At 41.8% G+C, this 24,821-nt stretch overlaps 1 protein-coding gene across 2 annotated transcripts in view; it reads right to left on the bottom strand.

The window, feature by feature from the left end:
• Nucleotides 1–24,821, bottom strand: part of LOC149472200 (LITAF domain-containing protein-like) — a 78,616-nt gene that overhangs the window by 7,931 nt on the left and 45,864 nt on the right. For both annotated transcript variants that reach the window (XM_089692530.1, XM_089692524.1), the window contains exons 2-3: nt 11,856–11,927; nt 8,579–8,626 (exon numbers count right to left, since the gene is read on the bottom strand). In XM_089692530.1, the coding sequence (XP_089548656.1) occupies nt 8,579–8,626; nt 11,856–11,916 (109 nt within the window). In that variant the 5' untranslated portion in view covers nt 11,917–11,927. The remainder of the gene's footprint in view (nt 1–8,578; nt 8,627–11,855; nt 11,928–24,821) is intronic.

Here is a 24,821-nt window from a genome sequence, read left to right as displayed (position 1 = left end):
ACTGAATCTACAATAGGCCAGCAGCTTGGTGTGAACAAATCAACTGTGGGAGCAATAATTAGAAAATTAAAGACAAACAAGACCATTGATAATCTCCCTCGATCTGGGGCTCCACGCAAGATCTCACCCGGTGGGGTCAAAATGATCACAAGAACGGTGAGCAAAAAACCCAGGACCAGGCGGGGGGACCTAGTGAATGACCTGCAGAGAGCTGGGACCAACGTAACAAAGGCTATCATCAGTAACACACTACGCCGCCAGGCACTCAGATCCTGCAATGCCAGACGTGTCCCCCTGCTTAAGCCAGTACATGTCCGGGCCCGTCTGAAGTTTGCTAGAGAGCATTTGGATGATCCAGGAGAATGTCATATGGTCAGATGAAACCAAAATAGAACTGTTTGGTAGAAACACAACTCGTCGTGTTTGGAGGAGAGAGAATGCTGAGTTGCATCCAAAGAACACCATACCTACTGTGAAGCATGGGGGTGGCAACATCATGCTTTGGGGATGTTTCTGCGCAAAGGGACCAGGACGACTGATCCATGTACAGGACAGAATGAATGGGGCCATGTATCGTGAGATTTTAAGTGCAAACCTCCTTCCATCAGCAAGGGCATTGAAGATGAAACGTGGCTGGGTCTTCCAACATGACAATGATCCCAAACATACCACCGGGGCAACGAAGGAGCAACGTAAGAAGCATTTCAAGGTCCTGGAGTGGCCTAGGCAGTCTCCAGATCTCAACCCCATAGAAAACCTTTGGAGGGAGTTGAAAGTCAGTGTTTCCCAGCGACAGCCCCAAAACATCACTGCTCTAGAGGAGATCTGCATGGAGGAATGGGCCAACATACCAGCAACAGTGTGACCAACCTTGTGAAGACTTACAGGAAACGTTTGACCTCTGTCATTGCCAACAAAGGATATATAACAAAGTATTGAGATGAACTTTTGATATTGACCAAATACTTATTTTCCATCATAATTTGCAAATAAATTCTTTCCAAATCAGCCAATGTGATTGTCTGGATTTTTTTTCTCATTTGTCTCTCATAGTTGAGGTCTACCTATGATGCCAATTACAGGCCTCTCTCATCTTTGTAAGTGGGAGAACTTGCACAATTGGTGGCTGACTAAATACTTTTTTGCCCCACTGTATATCCCCCAGATGATTTGGGCTCTATTTGTGCATCTTGTCAGTGCTATATTTACTGCTGTTTTGTATCATGATTTCATTCAGATTTAGTTACAGAGCACCCACCAGATGGCACCTGGAGCGCTTCAGTTATATGTGCTATATTCCTTTCATGCTGGCCACACCGCACATGGCGTCTCATTAGGAGCATGTCCCGATGTTGTCAGGCATGCATACAAGCACATGGGGGCCATACAAATGACTGAGCATCATTTTTTTCACTTTGATTTTCAGGGTGTCTTTGAATTCAGTCCTCTGTAGGTTGATAATTTTAATTTCCATCAAACAGTGGGCATTCTTATGTTCCTATTGCATTACCCAGTCCATATCAGTATAGATATCCAGCATGATATTTTTCTCCATTGAGATCTGATGTGTTTTCAAAGTGTTCCTTTAATTTTTTTCAGCAGTGTATATTATATTACTATAGTATATCATAATTGTATGATTAGTATTGTAGGTCAATACCAATACCAATACATCTATTACAAAATATATTTTAAACAATATGGAAAAGAAAATGCCATCATTACCATTAACATAAAAGTGACACTAAACAAAATCCTTGTCAAAATAATCCATACACCTCTGCTACTTAAAGTGGAACTTCACTCCCTCAATCAACATTGACTATTTTTAATCCTTATGCTGTTAACATTAGTAAATACTGTAGATAGGAAAGTACTGTATATTACTTGTTTTAAACTTTTTTTTTAACCTTTCCTAAGTTACTTCCTGGTTTCTGGCCTAGGTAAATGATGTCATACATCCCAGGAGTCTTCAGGAGGGGAGGAGGACGTTTCTCAGCTAAGCACACACTCCTGCCTGCATGCCTAAGCTAAGGGAAGATGGATTCCTGGAAGTAAATGCTACATGAATCATCTGCCCTTACTCAAGATCGCCACTGCTAAAAATGCCTGGGGGTATTTTCAAAGTGATTTCTTGGCAAAATTAAGCCTGGAGACATGGATGGATGGGTGAGTGGTACTCGGATGCAGTATAGTTTCACTTTAATAGACCTGTAATTCATTTTTCATTAAATTGTTTCTTTATGTGTTTTTCCATCTCCTGCTAATGTCCTCTGTGGGCTCCTGAATTACACGCGTTTGTTGGTGGACAGTGTAGGGAGAGGAAGTGTGTTTGACAGGAACAGAGGATTATTGTTATGGAGAGGTTTCAGTGTGAGAAGGGAAAGAGTAGGGGATGTAGACTGTGCCTGTAGTGTGGCCTACTGTGACTGAGCATATAGCGCTCCATGTCCTTGATGAAGGGCTGAATGTTCCTGCTACTGGCTGGCTTAGTTGTATTGCCTTATTACCCCTGTGCTGTTAAGGACTATGATAACACCCTGCTGAGAACTGTGCTGTGAGTGGGGTGGTAATCATACCGGTTACTGCAATTGTTCCGGAATATTTGCCTATGAGTGTTCCACACTTGTTGCTATAAAGTGCTAGCATCTGTGTTCTTCATGCAACCTGGTTACTTCCTAAACCTGCATTCTTCTAAATACAGCAACTGTTAATCCTTTGTGGACTCTGTGTGCTGCTTCCCTAATTTGGGTACCCTATTCCTGGCCTCGCCAACAAACGTGTATTGTTGAAGAGGTGGTGCCATACATAAGGCACAGAGAAATGAGTTCTGCTCAAATGGTTTGCTGTAGAAGTGGAGGAAGTGAGGCAGATTTTATAAGAGGAAGTATTTAGTGGTCTTTTAACAACTTTAACCACTTCCCGTCCGGCCGCTGTTTATAAACGGCAGGACGGGACACCTACAGGAGCGGGTTGCCGTCTCTAAACGGCACCTTGTATCTGAGGCTCGTGCTCGGCTCCTAGAGCGCGCACCCGCGAGCCCGATGATCGCCGAGTCCGACGGACACGGTGGATTACGTGACATGGTATGGGACCAATGAAATCGGTCCCATACCATGTGATCAGCTGTGTCCAATAAGGACACAGCTTAAGTGTAAACAAAAGCCGCATGGTGCGGCTTCCGCCTCCTTCTCATCTCAAGGAGTTGTCTGTGAGAGGAGAAACAGCAAAGAAGAGGGTTGTAGCTAACTGCCCTCCACCTCAGTGACACCTGATCGCCCCTAAAGTGTCCCTGATCGCCCCTAAAGTGGCCCTGATTGCCCCACGTGTCCCTGATCACCCCAATAAGTGTCCCTGATTGCCCCAACAAGTGGCCCTGATCGCCCCCACAAGTGGCCCTGATTGCCCCAAGTGGCCCTGATTGCCCCAAGTGGCCCTGATCGCCCACAAGTGGTCCTGATCGCCAACAAGTGGCCCTGATCGCCCCCACGTAGTGTCCCTGATTGCCCCCACAAGTGTCCCTGATTGCCCCAAGTGGCCCTGATTGCCCCAAGTGGCCCTGATCGCCCCAAGTGGCCCTGATCGCCCACAAGTGGTCCTGATCGCCCACAAGTGGCCCTGATTGCCCACAAGTGGCCCTGATCGCCCAACAAGTGGCCCAGCAGTGTCCCTGATTGTCAGTGTCCCTGACCACCACATAGTGGCCCAGCAGTGTTCCTGATCGCCACAGTGTCCCTGATCGTCACAGTATCCCTGATCGCCACAGTGGCCAAGCAGTGTCCCTGATCGTCACACAAGTGGCCCAGCAGTATCGCCGCAGTGGCCAAGCAGTGTCCCTGATTGCCACACAAGTGGCCCAGAAGTGTCCCTGATTGCCGCAGTGGCCCAGCAGTGTCCCTGATCACCGCAGTGTCCCTGATTGCCGCACAAGTGGTCCAGCAGTGTCCCTGATCGCCGCAGTGGCCCAGCAGTGTCCCTGATCACCGCAGTGTTCCTGATTGCCGCACAAGTGGTCCAGCAGTGTTCCTGATCGCCACAGTGTCCCTGATTGCCGCACAAGTGGTCCAGCAGTGTCCCTGATTGCCGCAGTGTCCCTGATTGCCGCAGTGGCCCAGCAGTGTCCCTGATCGCCACACAAGTGGTCCAGCAGTGTGCCTGATCGCCGCAGTGGCCCAGCAGTGTCCCTGATCACCGCAGTGTCCCTGATTGCCGCACAAGTGGTCCAGCAGTGTTCCTGATCGCCACAGTGTCCCTGATTGCCGCACAAGTGGTCCAGCAGTGTCCCTGATTGCCGCAGTGTCCCTGATTGCCGCAGTGGCCCAGCAGTGTCCCTGATCGCCACACAAGTGGCCCAGCAGTGTCCCTGATCGCCGCACAAGTAACCCAGCATTGTCCCCGATTGCCGCACAAGTGGTCCAGCAGTGTCCCTGATCACCACAGTGGCCCAGCAGTGTCCCTGATCACCGCAGTGTCCCTGATTGCCGCACAAGTGGTCCAGCAGTGTCCCTGATCGCCGCAGTGGCCCTGATTGCCGCAGTGGCCCAGCAGTGTCCCTGACCACCACACAAGTGGCCCAGCAGTGTCCCTGATCACCGCATTGGCCCAGCAGTGTTCCTGATCACCACACAAGTGGCCCAGCAGTGTCCCTGATCACCGCATTGGCCCAGCAGTGTTCCTGATCACCACACAATTGGCCCAGCAGTGTCCCTGATCCCCACATTGGCCCAGCAGTGTTCCTGATCACCACACAAGTGGCCCAGCAGTGTCCCTGATCACCGGATAAGTGGTCCAGCAGTGCCCCTGATCACCGAAGTGTCCCTGATCACCGCAGTAGTCCAGCAGTGTTTCTGATTGCCACACAAGTGGCCCAGCAGTGTCCTGATCATCGCAGTGGCCCAGCAGTGTCCCTGATCGCCGCAGAAGTGGTCCAGCAGTGTCCCTGATCGCCGCAGTGCCCCAGCAGTGTCCCTGATCACCGCAGTGTCCCCGATTGCTGCACAAGTGGTCCAGCAGTGTCCCTGATCACCGCAGTGTCCCTGATTGCCGCAGTGGCCCAGATCACCACACAAGTGGCCCAGCAGTGTCCCTGATCATCACACAAGTGGCCAGCAGTGTCCCTGATCGCCGGACAAGTGGTCCAGCAGTGCCCCTGATCACCGCAGTGTCCCTGATCACCGCAGTTGCCCAGCAGTGTTTCTGATCGTCACACAAGTGGCCCAGCAGTGTCCTGATCATCGCAGTGGCCCAGCAGTGTCCATGGTCGCCGCACAAGTGGTCCAGCAGTGTCCCTGATCGCCACAGTGTCCCTGATTGCCACAGTGTCCCTGATCGCCACACAAGTGGCCCAGCAGTGTCCCTGATCACCATACAGTGGCCCAATCAGTGTCCCTGATCACCTTACAGTGTGCCTGTTCATAAAGTGTCCCTGATCTCTGCCACACCAGTGGATCCTGTTCACTGCCATCGTCTGTGAGGAGAGAGATCCAGTACAGCTAACTGTGAGTAATTTTCAGCCTTTGCACAGAGTTTACACACACACAAAACATTGCCAGCCACCTCACTGTATCTCTGATTTTTGCCCAACAGTGACTAGTGTGAACCAACTGCAGCCAGATATCTTTCCCTCACTGCAACACCATCCTGATCACTGCCATACCAGTGGGTCCTGATCAGTGTCAAAAATATGGCCAAAAGATCATATACAAGAGAGGAGGCATTTCAAATTCTGAGTATGACAGATGAGAGTGACGGAGAACTTAAAACATACCTTGGGGTGTTTGCTTTCCAAAATGGGGTCTTTTTATGGATAATTCCATTGTCCTGATGCTCCAGGACCTCCAAAACAGCAATAGGTAGTTAAGAAATTAGATGTGCGATTTTGCCCTTAGAACGCTAACAGGTGCTTATTGGATGTGGAACCCCTCTATGTGGCCAGACTGTGAAAAAGTCTCACACATTTGGTATCACCATATTCAGGAAGAGTTAGAGAATGTGTTTTGGGGTGTAATTTTAAGTATGCCTATGCAGTGTATTAGAAATATCTCATAGATTGACAACTTTGTGTAGAAAAAAATACATTTTCATTTTCTTTTCGCATTTTCCAAAAACCTGTGGCAAAAAATGAAGTCTTCAGAAGACTCTGCATGCCTCTTAAAACATACCTTGGGGTGTTTGCTTTCCAAAATGGGGTCATTTTGTGGATAATTCCATTGCCCTGATGCTCCAGGACCTCCAAAACGGCAATAGGTAGTCAAGAAATTAGATGTGTAATTTTTGCCCTTAGAACGCTAACAGGTGCTTATTGGATGTGGAACCCCTCTATGTGGCCAGACTGTGAAAAAGTCTCACACATTTGGTATCGCCATATTCAGCAGGAGTTAAAGAATGCGTTTTGAGGTATCATTTTAAGTATGCCTATGCTGTGTAATAGAAATATCTCATAGATTGACAACTTTGCGTAAAAAAAAATACATTTTCATTTTCTTTTCACATTTTCCAAAAACATGTGGCAAAAAATGAAGTCTTCAGAGGACTCCCCATGCCTCTTAAAACATACCTTGAGGTGTTTTCTTTCGAAAATGGGGTCATTTTGTGGGTAATTCAATTGTCCTGGTGCTCCAGGACCTCCAAAACTGTGATAGACAGTCAAGAAATTAGATGTGTAACTTTTGCCCCTAGAACGCCTAAGGGTGCTTATTGGATGTGGGGCCCTTCTATGTGGTTAGGCTGTGAAAAAGTTTTACACATGTGGTATCGCCATACTCAGGATGAGTAGCAGAATGTGTTTTGGGGTGTAATTGCAAGTATGCCTATGCCGTGTGAGAGAAAGAACTTGTTAAATGACAACTTTGTGGGAAAAAAAAAAAAATTTTTTTTACTTTCATCATTTCCTTAAAAAATTGGCAAAAAATGACAACTTCAAAAAACTCCCCATGCCTCTCATTAAATACCTCAGACTGTCTACTTTCCAAAAAAGGGTCGTTTGGGGGGTATTTGTACTGTCCTGGCATTTTAGGGCCCCAAGAAATTATATAGGTAGTCCGTGCATCAGGATTGATACATTTTCAAATATATCAAATATATATACCGTGGTCTGTGGACTCTATAACTTTCACAAAGACTAAATAATACACACTGATTTGGGTTATGTCTACCAACAAAATGTAGCACAATGGATTTTGGCCTAAATTTATGAAGAAAGTATATTTATTTGCAAAATTTAGTATCAAATACTAAGAAAAACATGTTTTTTTACAAAATTTTCAGTCTTTTTTCATTTTTCTAGCAAAAAATAAAAACCCCAGTGATGATTAAATACCACCAAATTAAAGCTCTATTTGTTTGAAAAAAATGATAATAATTTCATTTAGATACAGTGTTGTATGCCTGAGTAATTGTCATTCACAATGTGAGAGCGCTGAAAGCTGAAAATTGGCCTGGACAGGAAGGGGGTAAAAGTGTCCGGACAGGAAGTGGTTAAGTATTTTTTATTGTGTGCTGTCCTGATAAAAAAAAACCTTTGATATTGCCTTACCTGAAAACACAGAGTGCTCAGTGCCTCACTTCCCTTTTCTCTTTCTATATATGTATATGAACATATTTATTTTGATTACTTCCTATTTTTCTTTTTCCTTTTAGCAACTTGTTAACCCCTTGGTGCTGAGTATGCGCAAATTAGCAGCCCCGCTGGACTGGGCTTTTTTCTGTGAGGCCGCTAATTTGCATATCTGTTTTTGTATTAGGAGCTTGCCACACAATGCACTCCCAGAACAAAGACCAGGGTGTCAGTGAAAGCCTCGGGTCCCATTCTAATGATTGGGACCTGGAACTCCTGATTCGCTGTGAAAGCCTCTGATTGGATATCACAGTGATCAGTCACTATGATGCCCTACCCCCTTGTTTTCTCTCTGAATGGAGGAAAGAGATACATTGTTTCTTTCTCTGTCCTTTCAGAGAGAGAAAAAGTGTGTGTAAGTAAATAAATAAATACATAAAATAAATAAATAAAATAAAATACCTGGATCAAGGTTTGATCTGGGTCAGTGTCAGGGTTAGTGTTTGTGTCAAGGTCAGGGTCAGTATTTTTTTTCAGTATTTTTTTTCCTTTTAATTTTTAAACTAGCATCAGTGTCAGTTAGTGGCAGCATAAAAAAAAGCAAAATGCGTACTATTGTTTCTGGGCGGTATTATGAGTACAAACAACAACTAACATATGTGATATCGCTGCGATCATCAGGAGCAGGAGAAATGATTTTGGATTGTTCTTTGGTGGTTGGTTATGGTAGTAGCAAGAAATATACAACTAAAAAAAATTTTTTTTTTTTACTATTTTGGGTCAGTTTTCCTTTGATAATGAAGAAAAAATCAGGAGATATCTATTACCATTTACCACCAAATGAAAGCCCAATTTGTCCTGAAATAAAACACGGTATAATCCACCTGAATGCACAAAGTAATTGTGATGATATATACAGTTTTGCTAACACATGTAGCAAAATTGTGCTTAGGCTTTAAGATTTGTTTTTGTTTTAGGAGTGAAGGGGATAACAATCTTTTAAAAGTAGAGAAATAACTTTACCTGTTGGTTGAGGTGGTCCATAGGCTGGAGGAGGTGGATAAGCAGCTCCTACACATTCACAAATAAATTGAATACATATAGTAAATTTACACATGAATTTTAAAGATGCAATTTGCATAGAAATCAAGATAGTTTGCTAAGTCTAACAGTAATTTTCCATGTACTCCAACGCTGCAAAATTCTGATAACTTGTATTAAATGATCATGCCAAAATCTGTAGACTTTTTAAACAAGAAAATATGAGTTTATTATACAATGTATTTTCTAGTGGTGCACTGAAATGAAAATTCTGGTACCAAAACTGATACCAAAAATTCAGAATGCACATGGCCAAAAACCAAACCAAAACCGAAATGTGTGCGTATGTGGGGCTGGGGAGGCTCCTATTGTTTTTTTTTTTTTTAAACTTATGATTTTATTGCTATCACATAGGGGACCAATAGTCCCCTATGTGATAGCATATAAGTGATAGTTCCTCCTTGTAGGGAGGATGGGGTGGGCAGGCAGTGTGTGCAAGGAGGGAGCAGGAGAGGAGCAGTGTATACAGAGAGGCTCCCTCACTGGCTGTCACTATGGGGTTTATTTACTAAACCTGGTTGACTCAGAATCTTGGGCACCTGTGCATGGTAGCCAATCAGCTTCTAACCTTAGCATGTTCAGTTAAGCTTCAGCAATAAAACCTGGAAGCTGATTGGTTTTTATGCAGAAGTAGACAAGATTCTGAGTCAACCAGGTTTAGTAAATAAACCCCCATATGTCAGTGCTGGTTTTTAAATATAATTACCAGCTTTTTTTTCCTTCTCTATAGCTCAGAGAATGAGCTGTCACTCTCCCCGAAGCTGAAGGAAACAAAGGGGCAGGGTCACTGGGTAATGTCACTGGTTGACCCCGCCCCTTTGTTTCCATCCGAGAATGACAGCTCCTTCTCTGAGCTATAGTAAAGGGAAAAAATGCTGGTAATTACATTTAAAAATGCCATTGTTTTTAATTGCAATTACAGGATTTTTTTTTCTTCACTATAGCTCAGGAAAGGAGCTGTCATTTTTGGGAGGGCTAAAGGAAATAAAGGGGTGGGTTCAACCAGTGACATTACCCAGCAACCCGCCCCTTTGTTTCCTTTAGCTCCGGGGAGAGGGACAGCTCATTCTCTGAGCTATAGTGAAGAAAAAAAAAGCTGGTAATTACATTTAAAAACTGACACTGACATATAGGCAGTCGCTCCTTTCCTGACTTTCTCCATCACCCCCCCCCCCCCCACCCCCTCACATTTGCAGTACCCACAGTCCCCTGTATAAGCTAAATTTTTCATATCGGCGAAATGCCGATATGGCTATTTTCAGCCGATATGTTTCGGCAGCCGAAACTTCAGTGAATTTCTAGTATTTTCTGTGTTCCCAGTCTCTAGATACACTGTTTGAAAGGACCATTCTGAATGTCCTCAAAGAACTGTGCCTTAAGTGTTAGGTTAGTGTTAGATGCTCTGACATTGAACTCAATATTGTATCTGTATTATTTTGATTAAATCTATTGATGTAGCACTGTCAGTTTTTCTATATCAATCTACAAAGAACATTGTTGCATCCACTAACTCCAGGGCTAGAAATGAAAATAGTGACCTAGGGGGTAAAGTAACAACTACATAGTTTGTTTAAAGAAGAGCTATCAGCAAATTTTTTTTTCATTTTGGATAGCATAAGAGAGGGTTATAAGCTCTGTCAGATTTTTTTTTGCCATCTGTGTCCCATTGGGGAGATTTTCTTCACCTTTACCTCCTGTCCCATAGCTAAAACAGGAAGTGAGATCAAATCCCTGCAAATTAAGGGAATCTCTTGGGGACCCCTAGGCCACCAGAACTAGTTTCCCCATAAGAAAATTTACCTTTTATAACTTTTCTGGGGATAAACCAAAATTTGGGATTATCTTTTACTCTCACATTCAATGATAAATAGGACAAATGAAGAGAGTGAATCTTCCTAATGGGGCACACAGTAATAAAACAAAAACCTAATCGATGTTAGAATCCATCTCCACTCTGTCCAAAACTAAAAAAAATGGTTTGCCTTTACTTATATGTTAAACAGTTATGATAGGCCTGGCTTATCTAGGTTAATTGTTCCATGTTAAAAATGGCAAATTGTTTAGCAATGTCAAAAAGATAACATTAATTGATTCAAATAGAAAGATTTCAGATGCTATTGGGGCATAAATTTAAGCATTAAATAGCTTTTGTTGGAAAAATCAGCATCAATAAATTTATTCAAAAAGACTATATCTCTTTTATTATATAACAACTGCCTGAGGCTGGTTTTGTGAGTACACGCTCAGTGCTCCTTTTTCTCATTAAATGGAAAGGTATAGTTTTTCTGTATATTTTCTTTATTCATTATGGTCAGAACATTTTTTCCAGCTCATTGAAGCTGTTATTAGAATTTTCGTTCTGCTCCTAGAAGATAAATATTGTTATCCTATGTGTCCATGCAAACTTTAGGCTATAAGCATTTTTCTTCAGCATTTAGGAGCAGAAAAAAATTGTTTTTGCAGAGTTTTTTGGAGCGTCTTTCCAGCAGGAAAAAATGTTAAATGCTACTAAAAAAACGCTACTAGCAGTGGTTTTTATCCAACATTTTATCCAGCATTTTTTTTAGCTTTAAAAAACTGCAAGTGTGTATGGAACCTAAATGTCCAACCAAGGCTGTGAAGTGAATAATGGGGAGCTTGTGTTCTCTGTTTCCTAAATCTAATTTTCAATGGGGAAACATTTAAAAATAATTGACCCTTGTAGTATACTACATTATGGACATTCACTGCATTCCAGTAAAATGATTGATAAACTTGAGTCTGGTAATACTGTTATGTGGGTGCAAACTAGAATAAAATGATATGGGAATGATGAATCATGAACAATGAAAAGTGATCCTATTATTTATTAATTTTTACTAAACCAAGCCTGGGATTTTTTGCACAGATTATTATACTTAGTGTGCAATTAGCTGGCCATATGCAAACAGATATTTCCCTGAGAATGACAGATGGACAAAAGTAGTCTGTGCATGGTTAATGTTTTCCTTCTGTCTTTCAACAAAGCCAATTAGGTCAGTTTATAACAGTTGTCTTTGCTTGATATCACTCCCTCAGGTGACCCCAAACACTCTGATCCTCATTATTAACAGAGATCACATATAGTGACATATATATTGATAGTAAAAACAAATCATTTATAACCACCCATACAGAATATGTTTTATCCATCACTAAAAATACATTTCTATATACCAACCTGGATGTGGGTAAGCTGGTGCAGATGCTGGATATCCTTTATCTAGTTCTGGCTGATACATGGTTTATCTACCTACATGACAAAAAGAAGGAAATAAAATGAGGAATGTATTGAAAATACCTACAATTTTCTATTATTGCCTTTAAATATTGTGATGTCTAGTGCTAGCAGGGGCAGTTAAAATCCAAGTTAACATTGATCCATGCAGAGACTTTCTGTGATTTTTTTTTGTTCTATTTGGTCCTAATTACTTTCTAATGATAAATGTCCCCTATTTAAGAACATTGTTCTAATGTAACTCATTATAGGTATGCTACACTCCACTTGTCTCTCTACATCAAAACCCTAAAGTTCTGATTGGCTGTTAAACTGTGATTCAGTTTTCTAATTACATCCTATGTACCCCCCCCCCCACCCATGACAGAAACTTGCATTTCAGTAGTTCTGAACAACTCTGTCTTGTACTATTTAAGGATTTTTAACAGTAGGGCAAGTAGATAGTGTCATAGTCCAGAACCAGTAAGGCTCCCAACAAGAGTATATTTTTAGTCACAACTCTAGCCCAAAGTTGTTAGAAGCATGTGACAAGTTGACAAGTTTTGCCTTGCCTTTGAATTTGCTACTGACCCTGTGCCTAAATAATGGATTACTTTACTGATCAAACCCTACCCAGACCATTGCTTGGGTAAAAGATTACACCACTGATTGCCACTTGCCCTGACCATTGCCTGAATATGGATTTCACTATTGATTGCTACCTGCCTTGAACCTTGCTTGGATAATGGACACTGTCATTGACTGCTGCTTTTCCTGATCTTTCCTGGGTGTGTGCTACAGTTAAGACAATGGAACAGTCACCTGAACCTGTATTTATGTTGAACACACAGTTACATACAAGGAAAAACACACTAACATTAATTTTCCAAAGCTAACAGTCACTTTGCTGAGTGACGTGTCTTTCACTCCATTACTAAATTTCAAGTCTGTTTGAAGCTGGCCATATACACTAGTAGATCTTTTATCATGTAGTAAGATCAGTCTGAGTTAGAGATGTGTGTTCAGGTCCTAAATAGTTTCCATATATACAACCTATGAGATACTAAAGAGGTGTAGCACTTATTAACCCATTCATAGCAAACTCTTTCTTGTGCAAAGGGGAATTAGTAGCTCATATACGTATGTTGCAAAACATGTTCCAGCTGGCCAGCTACATCAAAGTAATCCCTCTCTGGCCAGTCCCTACTATATGGGTTGGTTCACTACATACTGCAGGTTAAAAAGCAAAGAGGGCAGGAAAATCTGAAATACTGTATTCTTTAATATCAAAATGGTGGGTGGAGGGAAGGCCAAACGGTACCAGATCCCTTTAATTGGTTAACAATTCAAGCAATAAAGGAGTGAGGCTTTTAATTTTCCAACAAGAAAACATAACCTTTACAACAACATCAATTTTGATTATACAACAAATAATACGGAAAATGCTGGTTTAAAATAGTGATAACCACTAAACAGTAGTATACTTTTAAGAGGGTGAACAGCACTTTTAGATAAAAGAGTATTCCATTAACTGTGGGCATTCCTGCTCAATTAATGACTCGTACTATGATAATTCCTGCATATTCATAGCAAACTCCTGCTGAAAAAAATGGTGATTCTTAGTTTGCATATGTTGCATTACATGTTCAAGCTGGCCAACTGCATCAAAATGATCCCTCTATGGCTAGTCCCTACAATACCTTGCATACTGCAACCTCTATGCTAAATTGGCATACTTTTAAGACAGTGGACATGTAGTGCCAATATGGGAGAAAACAGACACAGGTGGAATTGTGCTACAGGCCAAAGTCTAGTGATGCATATCTGTCACGTGTGTTTCCAATCCACCATTCCAAAAGATAATCAATCTCTTCACCAGTTCTTTAACCACTTCTCTCTACCCAGTTCTTTACACTGCATCTCTGATAAAGCCTATATATATATATATATATATACAGTGAAGGAAATAAGTATTTGATCCCCTGCTGATTATGAATGTTTGCCCACTCACAAAGAAATGATCAGTCTAAAAATCGAATGGTAGGTGTATTGTAACACTGAAAGACAGAAAAGCATCAACAAATTCAGCAGAAATGCATGTCTAACAAATGATGCACTGATTTGCATGTTCATGAGGGAAATAAGTATTTGATCCCCTATCATTCAGCAGGATTTCTGGCTACCAGGTGTCTTTCATACAAGTAACAAGCTGAGATTAGAAGCAGTCTCTTAAAGGGAGTGCTGCTAATCTCATTTTGTTACCTGTGTAAAAGATACCTGTCCACAGGAGCAATCAAACAATCAGATTCCAAACTCTCCACCATGGCAAAGACCAAAGAGCTGTCCAAGGATGTCAGGGACAACATTGTAGACCTACACAAGGCTAGACTGGGCTACAAAACTATCGCCATGCAGCTTGGTGAGAAGGTGGAAACAGTTGGTGCAGTCATTCGCAAATGAAAGAAACACAAAGCAACTGTCAGTCTCCCTAGGTCTGGTGTACCATGCAGGATCTCACCTCGTGGAGTGTCAACGATCATGAGAACAGTGAGGAATCATCCCAGAACTACACGTGAGGATCTTGTCAATGATCTCCAGGCAGCTGGGACCACAGTCACCAAGAAAACAATTGCTAACACACTACGCCGACAAGGATTGAAATCCTGCAGTACCCGCAAGGTCCCTCTGCTCAAGAAAGCACATGTACAGGCCTGTCTGAAGTTTGCCACTGAACATCTGAATGATACAGAGGAGGAATGGTTGAAAGTGTTGTGGTCAGATGAGACCAAAATTGAGCTCTTTGGCATCAACTCAACTCGCAGTGTTTGGAGGAGGAGAAATGCTGCCTATGACCCCAAGAACACCATCCCAACTGTCAAACATGGTGGTGGAAACATTCTGCTTTGGGGGTGTTTGTCTGCTAAGGGGACAGGACAACTGCACCGCATCAAAGGGACAATGGACGGGGCAATGTACCGCCAAGCTTGGGTGAGAACCTTCTTCCCTCAGCCAGGGCATTGAAAATGGGTCAAGGATGGGTGTTCCAGCATGACAATGACCCAAAACACATAGCCAAGGCAACAAAGGATTGGCTCAAGAAGAAGCACACTAAGGTCCTGGAGTGGCCTAGCCAGTCTACAGACCTTAATCCGATTGCAAATCTGTAAAGGTTCGAGTTGCCAAACATCAGCCACCAAACCTTAATTACTTGGAGAGGATCTGCCAAGAGGAGTGGGCCAAAATGCCTCCTGAGATGTGTGCAAACCTGGTGGCCAACTATAGGAAACATATGACAGTTCTTTTTAGGCAGGCCCAGTTGTTTCTCTTCTGGTGCTTTGCTTTTTGCTATATCTATATACACCTACTTGGACAATGGACAAATTCATAAGACCTTCAGATACAGAGTAGTATGTTTCTCTTACTTCCACTCTCTCATTTCTACTAATTCATCCTGTGGTGATAATTGTTACACTGATAAATCTATGTTTATGATACTCAATAACTTGACTATCGTCACTGTATAATTACATGTTTCTTATGGCTCATAGCATGAGAATGGATCCAACATTTGGTTATGTTTTAACGTTCATTTATACACCAAATTGACCTTGTATGTAAAATCCTCTGTTCTAGTTGATATAAAAAATATTTTGGTACCAGTCAGCAGAAAGCACTCTTAACTGGTGGTTAGTGGAAAGCTCTACTGTACATTGGGGCCCATTACCCCCCCCCCCCCTCCCTGTTCACACACACACCTCTAGGCTCTATGCGCAATGGCTTAAAAAAATGCCAGTGCTCTTTGGCAGAAAAATAACCTAATTCTGAGCGTTTTTTTTCCACTAGTGTTTAGCATTTTTTTCTGCCAGAAAAAAACCCTAAAAAAATGCAAAATAGGGTTTTTTTCCTTCCCCGCCTCTAAGAGATAAGCTTAAAAAATGACTCTAGACTACCTAATGTGCATGGACACATAGGATAACATTAGTTGCTTCTACAGGCAAAAAATGCTAAATGCCTCTAGGAATAGCAATTTTTTTTTAAGCCAGTGTGCATGCAGCCTTATACTGATGGTCAACGGAAACCGTACTGCATTGTTTAAGTTGTTAGACTTGCAGAGGCACTTTTCAGCAGCTGAGCAGTTCACATGCTCAGGCAACAGAACCTGTAGAAATACGTTTCAGTGTTGGTGTTAACCAAAACCATGCAGGCCTAGATAATGCCACCTTACTCATGCCCAGGCCAGAGCATCTATGTTTTTTTTATAGCCGAGGCTGCTGTGTCCAATATACTCTGCTCTGAGTGAATACCTCCTCCGACGTACAGGCTCTATTAAAGACATAGGAGCTGCTATAATGGTTGTTACACCCATTAATCTGTATATCTTTATCATCATCACTTCTGCCACTGTGCTCTCTACTAATGGCTTCTGATACTAAAATCCCTAACATACAAAAATGATGTTTTCCTCAGCTTTTCTTTGAAATTTAATTTTCCATAACTGATTGGAATAGGGATTTTCCTTTTCGGACATACTTTCCTAACTATTTTCATCTCAATTTGTACTTTTAAAAATAAATGTGTCTGTCTTCTGTCTTCACGGGTTCCCTATAAGCATAATCTACAAGGCGCATACTGGCTTGAAGGCGTTTTCCAGTTCCTACCATGTTGTTTGTGAACAATATAGAAGCTTTTACCATGTAGTTTGGGAAAAGTTGTTTTAAAAAAAAGGCAAAGGTGACAAAAATACCACCGTTTATAATACTGTATATATAGCTGAGCCAATGAAGCTGTAATAATATAAAATACATTATACTCCTGCTATAATTTGTTGTTTTGAAGCCATCTACTCCTATGCATGGTTATAAGTATAAGTCAGTCACTAGAGCAACTGGAATGAGCTATTGCTCTTGTGAGGGAAAGTGTTTGATTATCTCATGCGCATCTGGGAAACTTTTAATGTTTTTATACTTGTGAGTCTGCAAAGGAAATAGTTGTGTATAAAAAAAATGTAGGTTTTTTGATACTGATGAATTACATTGTTAAGTCAGATCCTTCATTGCATGAAATTGTTAAGTCTAAGAAGTAAATGACTAGATCTATGTTTTAGATGAAAAACTCATTTAAGGTACTCCAGTCAATTATTCAGAATATGTGGCATTTTTATATTGTTTAAATACGATTGCTTTACACTGTAAAAGAACTGGAGATGATCTGATAAAATGCTTATATATTTGCCATTGCTATAGCTTTGTTCCACTATGGGTTTCCCCCCAAAAAACTATGACAAAGCCAGGGGTAAAACTATTCTTGAAAATACTCTCATTTTCTTTAGTGTGTCATGCACACAGCATACAGCAATAGTTGGAAATGTAACCTTTCTCTTGGTATACCCCCTTTTTTTTCCACTTGTTCCTGAAAAGATATATTGTAAAATAAATCATTATGTAGATAAAGGAAATGAAAATACCTTGAATTTAGTTGACATTTTCAGAAACATGATACAGATATATGGAAGAAATGAACACAAAGAAACCCACAGTCCTTTTGAAACAATAGAGTCCTATTACAGAATCACACTTGGTTGCCAAGATCACACTACCAGAACAATAGTTTCACACTTCGTCATCCCCATTTATCATTATAAGCAATGCAGAATTTCTAAGTAAAGCAAACATCTATAAGCAGACAAAATGACTACTATTCCCATTTTAGTGCCTCTTAAAGTGAAAACAAATCCATACATTTATACTATGCTATTAAAATATGCAAGACCAAGTTAGTACCAGAGGGAACTGAGCATACTGACATATCACATTGAAGCACTGCCTAACAACAGCAGTCTGAATGCTGCCAAAAGCAAGCAGAATATGGTCTCTTGAGTCCATTTAAAGATGTATGAACCTATCGGGAAATCCATGATGGATTTTCATGAGCACAGTTCACCTGAATGGACAATAGGACAGGTATGCTCATGGTAGGGTACAGGAAAGGTGCTTAGAATATTGGAAAATCCAGAGAGGAATACAGGAGATGCAGAGGGCAATAAGCATAGCAGCAACAACCAGATACCAGGACCCAGGAAGAACAGGAGAAATAATGGCAGGAAAAATCAGAAGACTGAACAGGAGGACACAGTTAGGAGACCCCTTTAGCAGCCCAGCACATAACACCTTACTGCACCATAGATTGAGAAGCAGGCTGGAGATGACCACTGAATGCCTGGCTGGGTGAAGCCATCACAGGTAGGTTTCTGACTTGCTCAAGGTGACAAAAACCATTTTAATATTTTATAATTGCCTCACAAAAGCCTAAACAAACTTTGAAGTAGTCCTCTGCCTTCTTTGTGTCATGCTGAGATCCCCTCTGCATTGAGAATTCCCATGCAGTGACCTCCCTCCTCGCTGCTCCACTCGTAGTGCTATCTAGTGGCCAAAATGTGGTATGTTTTCTAACTGAAGTATAGCAGAAAACTATGCCACAAGATGGAACGGATGGTCAAGGAGATAATCTATTCGAAAACATACAGTGAATGCAGTTCAGTTTGCACAAATGTTGACATTCTTACAACAAATGTTTTACAAATAGACCCAGGACATCAGACAGGAAACCTGGGGTAAGTGCCCCTGGTGCCAGGGTCTGGCAATGCCTATGACTAACCTTTCCTTTACTATTTACTATACTAGGTGAGTTGAAATAAAAACGTGATACAAAAACATCTTGGACATGTTTACACATCACGCCAGGACTAACTGACCTTCATTTCTGACATTGCATGTAAAAATGCAGAATGTTGATATTAAAAGCAAACTATGGACTTACCAATTACCATGAAATACTCTAAACTGCAATTTTAAATGGTATCTATGGTTAAATCATAAAGATAGAATTCATAAACCAATATAGTGATATTCCTGCAATGTTTAACATACTCTGTCTACAGAAATGACAAAAGAAGTGTGGGAAGGAAGACAGAAAAAGGAACTAAACCCCATTGCTCACCAGGAGATGAATATCTAATAAGGTTTGAGTGACACTGAGTAGAACTGCTTGTTCTGTTTGGGCTCAGGAGATAAGAATGCATGAGAATGAGAAGAAGGTGGTGGCTAAAGTGCTATGCTGTATCTCCTCGATAGTAATCCCCATAATTTGAGCAATAGCCTGGGAAGGAGCTAACAAGAAGCACAAACAGAAAAAAATGCTTTTATTGCACAATATGGTTACGGAGCAGAACAAGATCAAGTACTACATGCACTAGGTCTTCTGGGGCATTCAACAACCTTTTTTAAGTTCTGGTGATACTTCTTTAAAGTGGTTCTAAAGGCAGGACTTTTTATTGCTACCTTAATGCATTCTATGCATTAAGGTAAACAACTTTCTGGGTGCAGCTCCTCCCTCAGCCCCCTCTTACGCTTTCCTGCGCTCCTCCTTGATCCAGCAATGTTCATGAGAGAAGTGGCTTTTAAAGGCCTCTCTCTCCTCTTGGTTCACACACAGGCTGAAGCCATTGGCCCCTGCTGCTGGTGATCACAGCCAGTGAGGAGAGAGCCGGGGAGCAGGGCCCAGCTGCGCTCTGTGTGTGAATGAACAATGTTCATTCACAGGAGCATGGCTCAGGAGCGAACCTGCTTGAGTGCCCCATAGCAAGAGGCTTGCTATTGGGAGCACTCAGAAGGGGTAGAGGAGCCAGGATCGCCACCAGGGGACATAAAAAAAAAGAGGATCAGGGCTGCTCTATGCAAAACCAGTGCACAGAGCAGGTAAGTATAACATGTTTGTTTTTTTTTAATTAGAACCTTTAGAATCACTTTAATTATTGTACAATATACCAATAAGAGGACGAACTTGACATTTTATGGCTACTTACTTTTAATGCTTATGTTTTCTACTAGCAAAGAGGGCACATTCTTTGAATGATTTGTTCTATTTTAGTGTTTCAGTAAGTATAGAATTATAATATTTTGGAAAAAATGCTTTATTCTCCTTTCTTTACAAATGGCTGGATTACAGTTTATGATCAAACATATGGCTTTTTAAAAAAAAACATACTTCTGCTATTGGTTGTGACACATGTCCGAAATGTATTCATGCATACTTGCAATATTACTGATGGGTATAGCTAATGGTTAATCACATTCAGCTGGATTGCTTAATGTTGAGGGACATTTTGCAACTCAATCAAGTAACTTCTTCAGCTCTATTGAGCATAAGGAACAATACCCCAGCAGTAATAGCCACATGGGTAATGCATTCATCTTATATCGAATCACCATGGTATGTGTTAAGGCAGATGTCGAAAGCCCAAAGACATCTGCTGCCATTCAGCACATTAAAGTGGTTGTAAACCCTTGCATATACCCAGTGAAATGACTGGCATCAGATGATACACAGAGATTAAATAAATCCTCCTACATGAGTTCTGCCTGTCTATTGTCTGTTCTCTACACCCTTTTAAAGTGCTGAATATATAAAGCTTGTCTTAGGGTTCAACTCCTTTGTAGAAGCACTCACAAACCAATGGCATCTCAGAGATTCTTATGATGTATTACTGCTGCTTACACTTTCTGTATCCAGCTGATGATACAAGTTTTATTCTCATAGCTTTCACTATGCCTTTAGGACTATCCTTCCATCTCTCCCACCACTCAAGTGTGGAAATGATGAAACCATTGACAGCTCTCCTTTTTCGGCCCAAACAGACCTGAACCATCAAGGCATGGACACCACTAGACCTCTGAAGGTATGCTTTGTTATTTGGCACCAAACCGTAAGTAGCAGATCCTTTAACTCCTGTAGGTTGCGAGGTGGAGCCTCCATTGGTCAGACTTGTTTTTCCAGCATATCACAAAGATGCTTGATTGGATGGAGATCTGGAGAATTTGGAGACCAAGTCAACAATTCAAACTTGTTGTTGTGTTCCTCAAACCATTCTTGAACTTTTTTTGCAAAGCGGCAGGGTGCATTATTCTGCCCGAAAGAGACCAGTTTTCATGAAGGGGGTGTACTTGTCACTTGGTCCAGCTGATGATACAAGTTTTATTCTCATAGCTTTCACTATGCCTTTAGGACTATCCTTCCATCTCTCCCACCACTCAAGTGTGGAAATGATGAAACCATTGACAGCTCTCCTTTTTCAGCCCAAACAGACCTGAACCATCAAGGCATGGACACCACTAGACCTCTGAAGGTATGCTTTGTTATTTGGCACCAAACCGTAAGTAGCAGATCCTTTAACTCCTGTAGGTTGCGAGGTGGAGCCTCCATTGGTCAGACTTGTTTTTCCAGCATATCACAAAGATGCTTGATTGGATGGAGATCTGGAGAATTTGGAGACCAAGTCAACAATTCAAACTTGTTGTTGTGTTCCTCAAACCATTCTTGAACTTTTTTTGCAAAGCGGCAGGGTGCATTATTCTGCCCGAAAGAGACCAGTTTTCATGAAGGGGGTGTACTTGGTCACCAATAGTGTTTAGGTAGGTGGTACTTTCAAATAACATCCACAGCAACAGTAGGACCCAAGGTTTCCCAGAAGAACATTGCCCAGAGCATCACACTGCTTTCCCCGCATTTCCTTCTCTGAATACATTATCCTAGTGCCATCTCTTTTCCAGGTAAGTGGCACACACATGCCCAGCCATCCATATGACATATAAGAAACAATGGGAATTCACAATTCTGCGCAGCCACTATTATAATCCAGGCACCTTTACTAATCATCCCAGGTATTTTCTGATCTCCACTGCAGTCACAGCATAGTTTGCACAAGAATGCTAGTCAAAAACACATTCCAGCCTCCTGATTGGATAATGAAGTAGCAACAGTAATATGATGAGGTAAACTGTATACTCACTGTGCTGCTCATTCTGCCATCATGTTTATTCTCATAACATGTGCCTAACAGCAAAAGCCTGACTAGCTCATATTGATTGATCTCCCTACCTAGTTGAAGGACAGAGCTACTCAGGCAATGTTTGTATCTTAATCCTGTGACAAAAATGTCATGTGATTCATTTCTTTGTATTTTATTGCCTGTAATGTGAGCTGCTAGAAAGAGATAAGAGACTTTCAGTAAAGCAGTTGAGTGATTAACCTTCCTGGAGCACACAATGCTGCAATTTAAAAGCCAGGGAAGGAATCCGTCTTATCTTTTCTGCTCCATAGACTTGAATAGAAGTAGAAAAGGAAAATCTCAGCAATCTCTCCTTTGGGATATTTTGGGCAATTCCCAATCATACCTCTCAACAGATTGTAGTCGCACTTTAAAGAGAATTTTGCACTAGAAAGTTTTTTCCGGTTTCAGTTGTTGAGATTAAAAATTGCTCATATAAATAAATTTAAGCCTGTTGTGCAGGAAATATTTACATCAAATTAAGGTACATACAAGGTAGGTTTAGTTAAAAACTTTTATGTTTCATTTGGATAGAGTAGAGAAGGGTTAAAACCTCTTCGCTACCTGTGCCCACTGTTAAGATTTCCCTTTGCTTCCTATTCTGGAGGCTCAACAGGAAGTTATAGGAAATCTGACCAATGTGAGATTTCCCATCTTAGACAATCTTTACTGAAAAATTGTCGCCACTGGAAGATTTCCCCTAACCTCTTGCTCTGGTGACAACTCACCTGGCCAGCTTTAATAAATCAATATTGTACAGCAACTAAAAATGGTAATGCACTTATCCTTCTAAGGGTACTCTCCCCAAAGTTTTAATAATATACCATGACTGAAGTGCATCTCACCAGCGAACCTAATTTTACGTGTCTCGTAATTTTTAAACATTTCCTTACTGCTCTTCAGCCTCATAATTTTTGCTAACCATTCACTTCAATAAAAAACCTGTCTACAGCTCATGAAAAGTAAAATGTTCAGGACACACAATCACTAGTGGCAAAGTGCAAGACTTCTAAATTTTGAAGAGTCCCTAACAGTGAAGTCCAGGATAGCTCTGGTAACACATGTGAACAGCTAGAAGGATCCAAGGACACAAAGGGTCACTAATGGAATTTGATTTCTTTAGTAGCAATTGAGGAGGGGTTCCCCATCATAGCTGTACCTTCTTCAGAAGCTGCAGCTATTAGGCTCTGGCCCGGCTGCCCTACACTGGATCTGGCAGTGAATGGCCTCTCACCTAGATGCAGATCACTTGCCTAGCTACCTTTGCTTCACTAGGTGTGGCCTTTCTGATCTGCTAAGGGAGGAAATTAGGAGAAGCAGGGCCAAAGCTCTTCCTGCCTTCCTCCTGGGGATCAACGGAGTACTCTTCATTCTGCAATTCTGCGACCGATATTCAGCAAGTCCAGACTGTGGAGAAATCTCAACTTTTATGTCCCGACTTTTATGTCGGGATCCACCCAGATCCCTGGACCGGCAGCTGGCTCAGGCTCTCAGTGGCTTGCTGAGAGGCTGAGTGGCCTCATCAGGGGTGGCCTTTCTGAGCTGCTAAGGGAGGGAATTAGCGCTTAAAAGGAGAAGTAGGTCCAAAGCTCTTCCTGCCTTACTTCTCCTGGGGATCATAGAAGTGCACTTCATTTTGCACTTCTGTGACCCATATTCAGCCGGTCCAGACTCTGGACAAATCTTGACTTTTATGTTGGGATCCACTCATATTCCTGCATCAGCAGCTGGCTCAGCCTCTCAGCAAGCCACTGAGAGCCTGAGCCAGCTGCTCTCACCCCCTACACAGCCCAGTGAGGGGAAGTGCAGAGAGCCAGTGACTGACAGTCACCGCTCTCTGCACATTGAAGACTAAGTACTGAGCCACTCACTGGTGTTTGATTGTTCAGTTCTCAGTGTAGAGGCAGCGAGGGACTGGTTGGTGTATCCTGAAATTCTCTTTTAACCATTGTTTTAAAAAATCCTTCCTAAGGCTTGGTTCACATTAGCCGACTCCAAAGTGCAATTTTGAAGTCTGAGTTTGATACAACTTTTACAGTCTCTGGCACTGAATCCATATCAAAGTCACATCAAAGTAGTGCAGGAACCTTTTCTGAAGTTACAGTGACTTCAGTAGTGTCAGTTGGATAGAGATACATGGCATTTCACATGTCCTGAGACTTTGGGTCTTACAAGTCGGTTCCTAAGTCGCAGGAATGTGAACCAAACCTAAATTGATGGCAACATCTTTTTGGCTGCTAAGTATCTTGTGTTCCCTTGCCCCTTGTACAGCCCTGGGAATTAAGTTTTTATACTTATTGTATTTGTAAACCAAAAAAGTAAAGTTAGGTAAATCATTTACTTTTTTTATCATAAATATAGCAGTGCAGGCCTTTTTGTTTTGTAGTTGTAAAGCTATGGTAATCACCTTGTGAGTGTGCCATTTCTTCTGCCTCTGAGTTCCCTGTGATAGGTGGACAATGTTAACCATACATTCCCTTTACAGTATTAGCATTTTCAGTCCTGCTTGTGCTCCTGCTAGGGAAATACAGGCAGGTGTCACAATATACAGCTTGCCAATAGTTACCCATTTTTGACCATGTGCTACTGGTTGCTCTACAACCCCCGACCCTGTAGAAAATAGGGCAGAAAAAGTACAGTCACTTGACTGCTGAAATATAGTATTTAGGCTCCATGCACACTAGCGTGTTTTTTTAGGTCCTAGAAGCTGTTATTAGCATTTCTTTTCTGCTCCTAGAACCTAAATAGAGCTATCCTGTGTGTTCATGCACGATACTTTAGGCTATTAGCATTTTTTGCGCTTCAGCATCTAGGAGCAGAAAAAACAATTTTGAAAAGTATTTTAGAGCGTTTTTCCAGAAGAAAAAAAGCTAAACAACATGCCACCACCCAGGGGCGAACTGACCATTTGGAAACTCGGGCACTGCCCGAGGGCCCGGGGTCAGTAGGGGGCCCCATGAGATGCGCCTGGTAACTTTTTCATAGGCTTTTTTGAGTTTGGGCAAGGACACAGGGGCCCCATGATCCCCTATTGCCCGGGGGCCCCA

This window comes from Staurois parvus, unplaced genomic scaffold (assembly GCF_062004578.1).
Source record: "Staurois parvus isolate SC_StPar_1 unplaced genomic scaffold, SC_StPar_1.0 ptg000022l, whole genome shotgun sequence".
NCBI lineage: Eukaryota > Metazoa > Chordata > Amphibia > Anura > Ranidae > Staurois > Staurois parvus.
The sequence above is the reverse complement of the archived record's forward strand: the minus strand, read 5'-3'. Positions and strand labels throughout refer to the sequence as shown.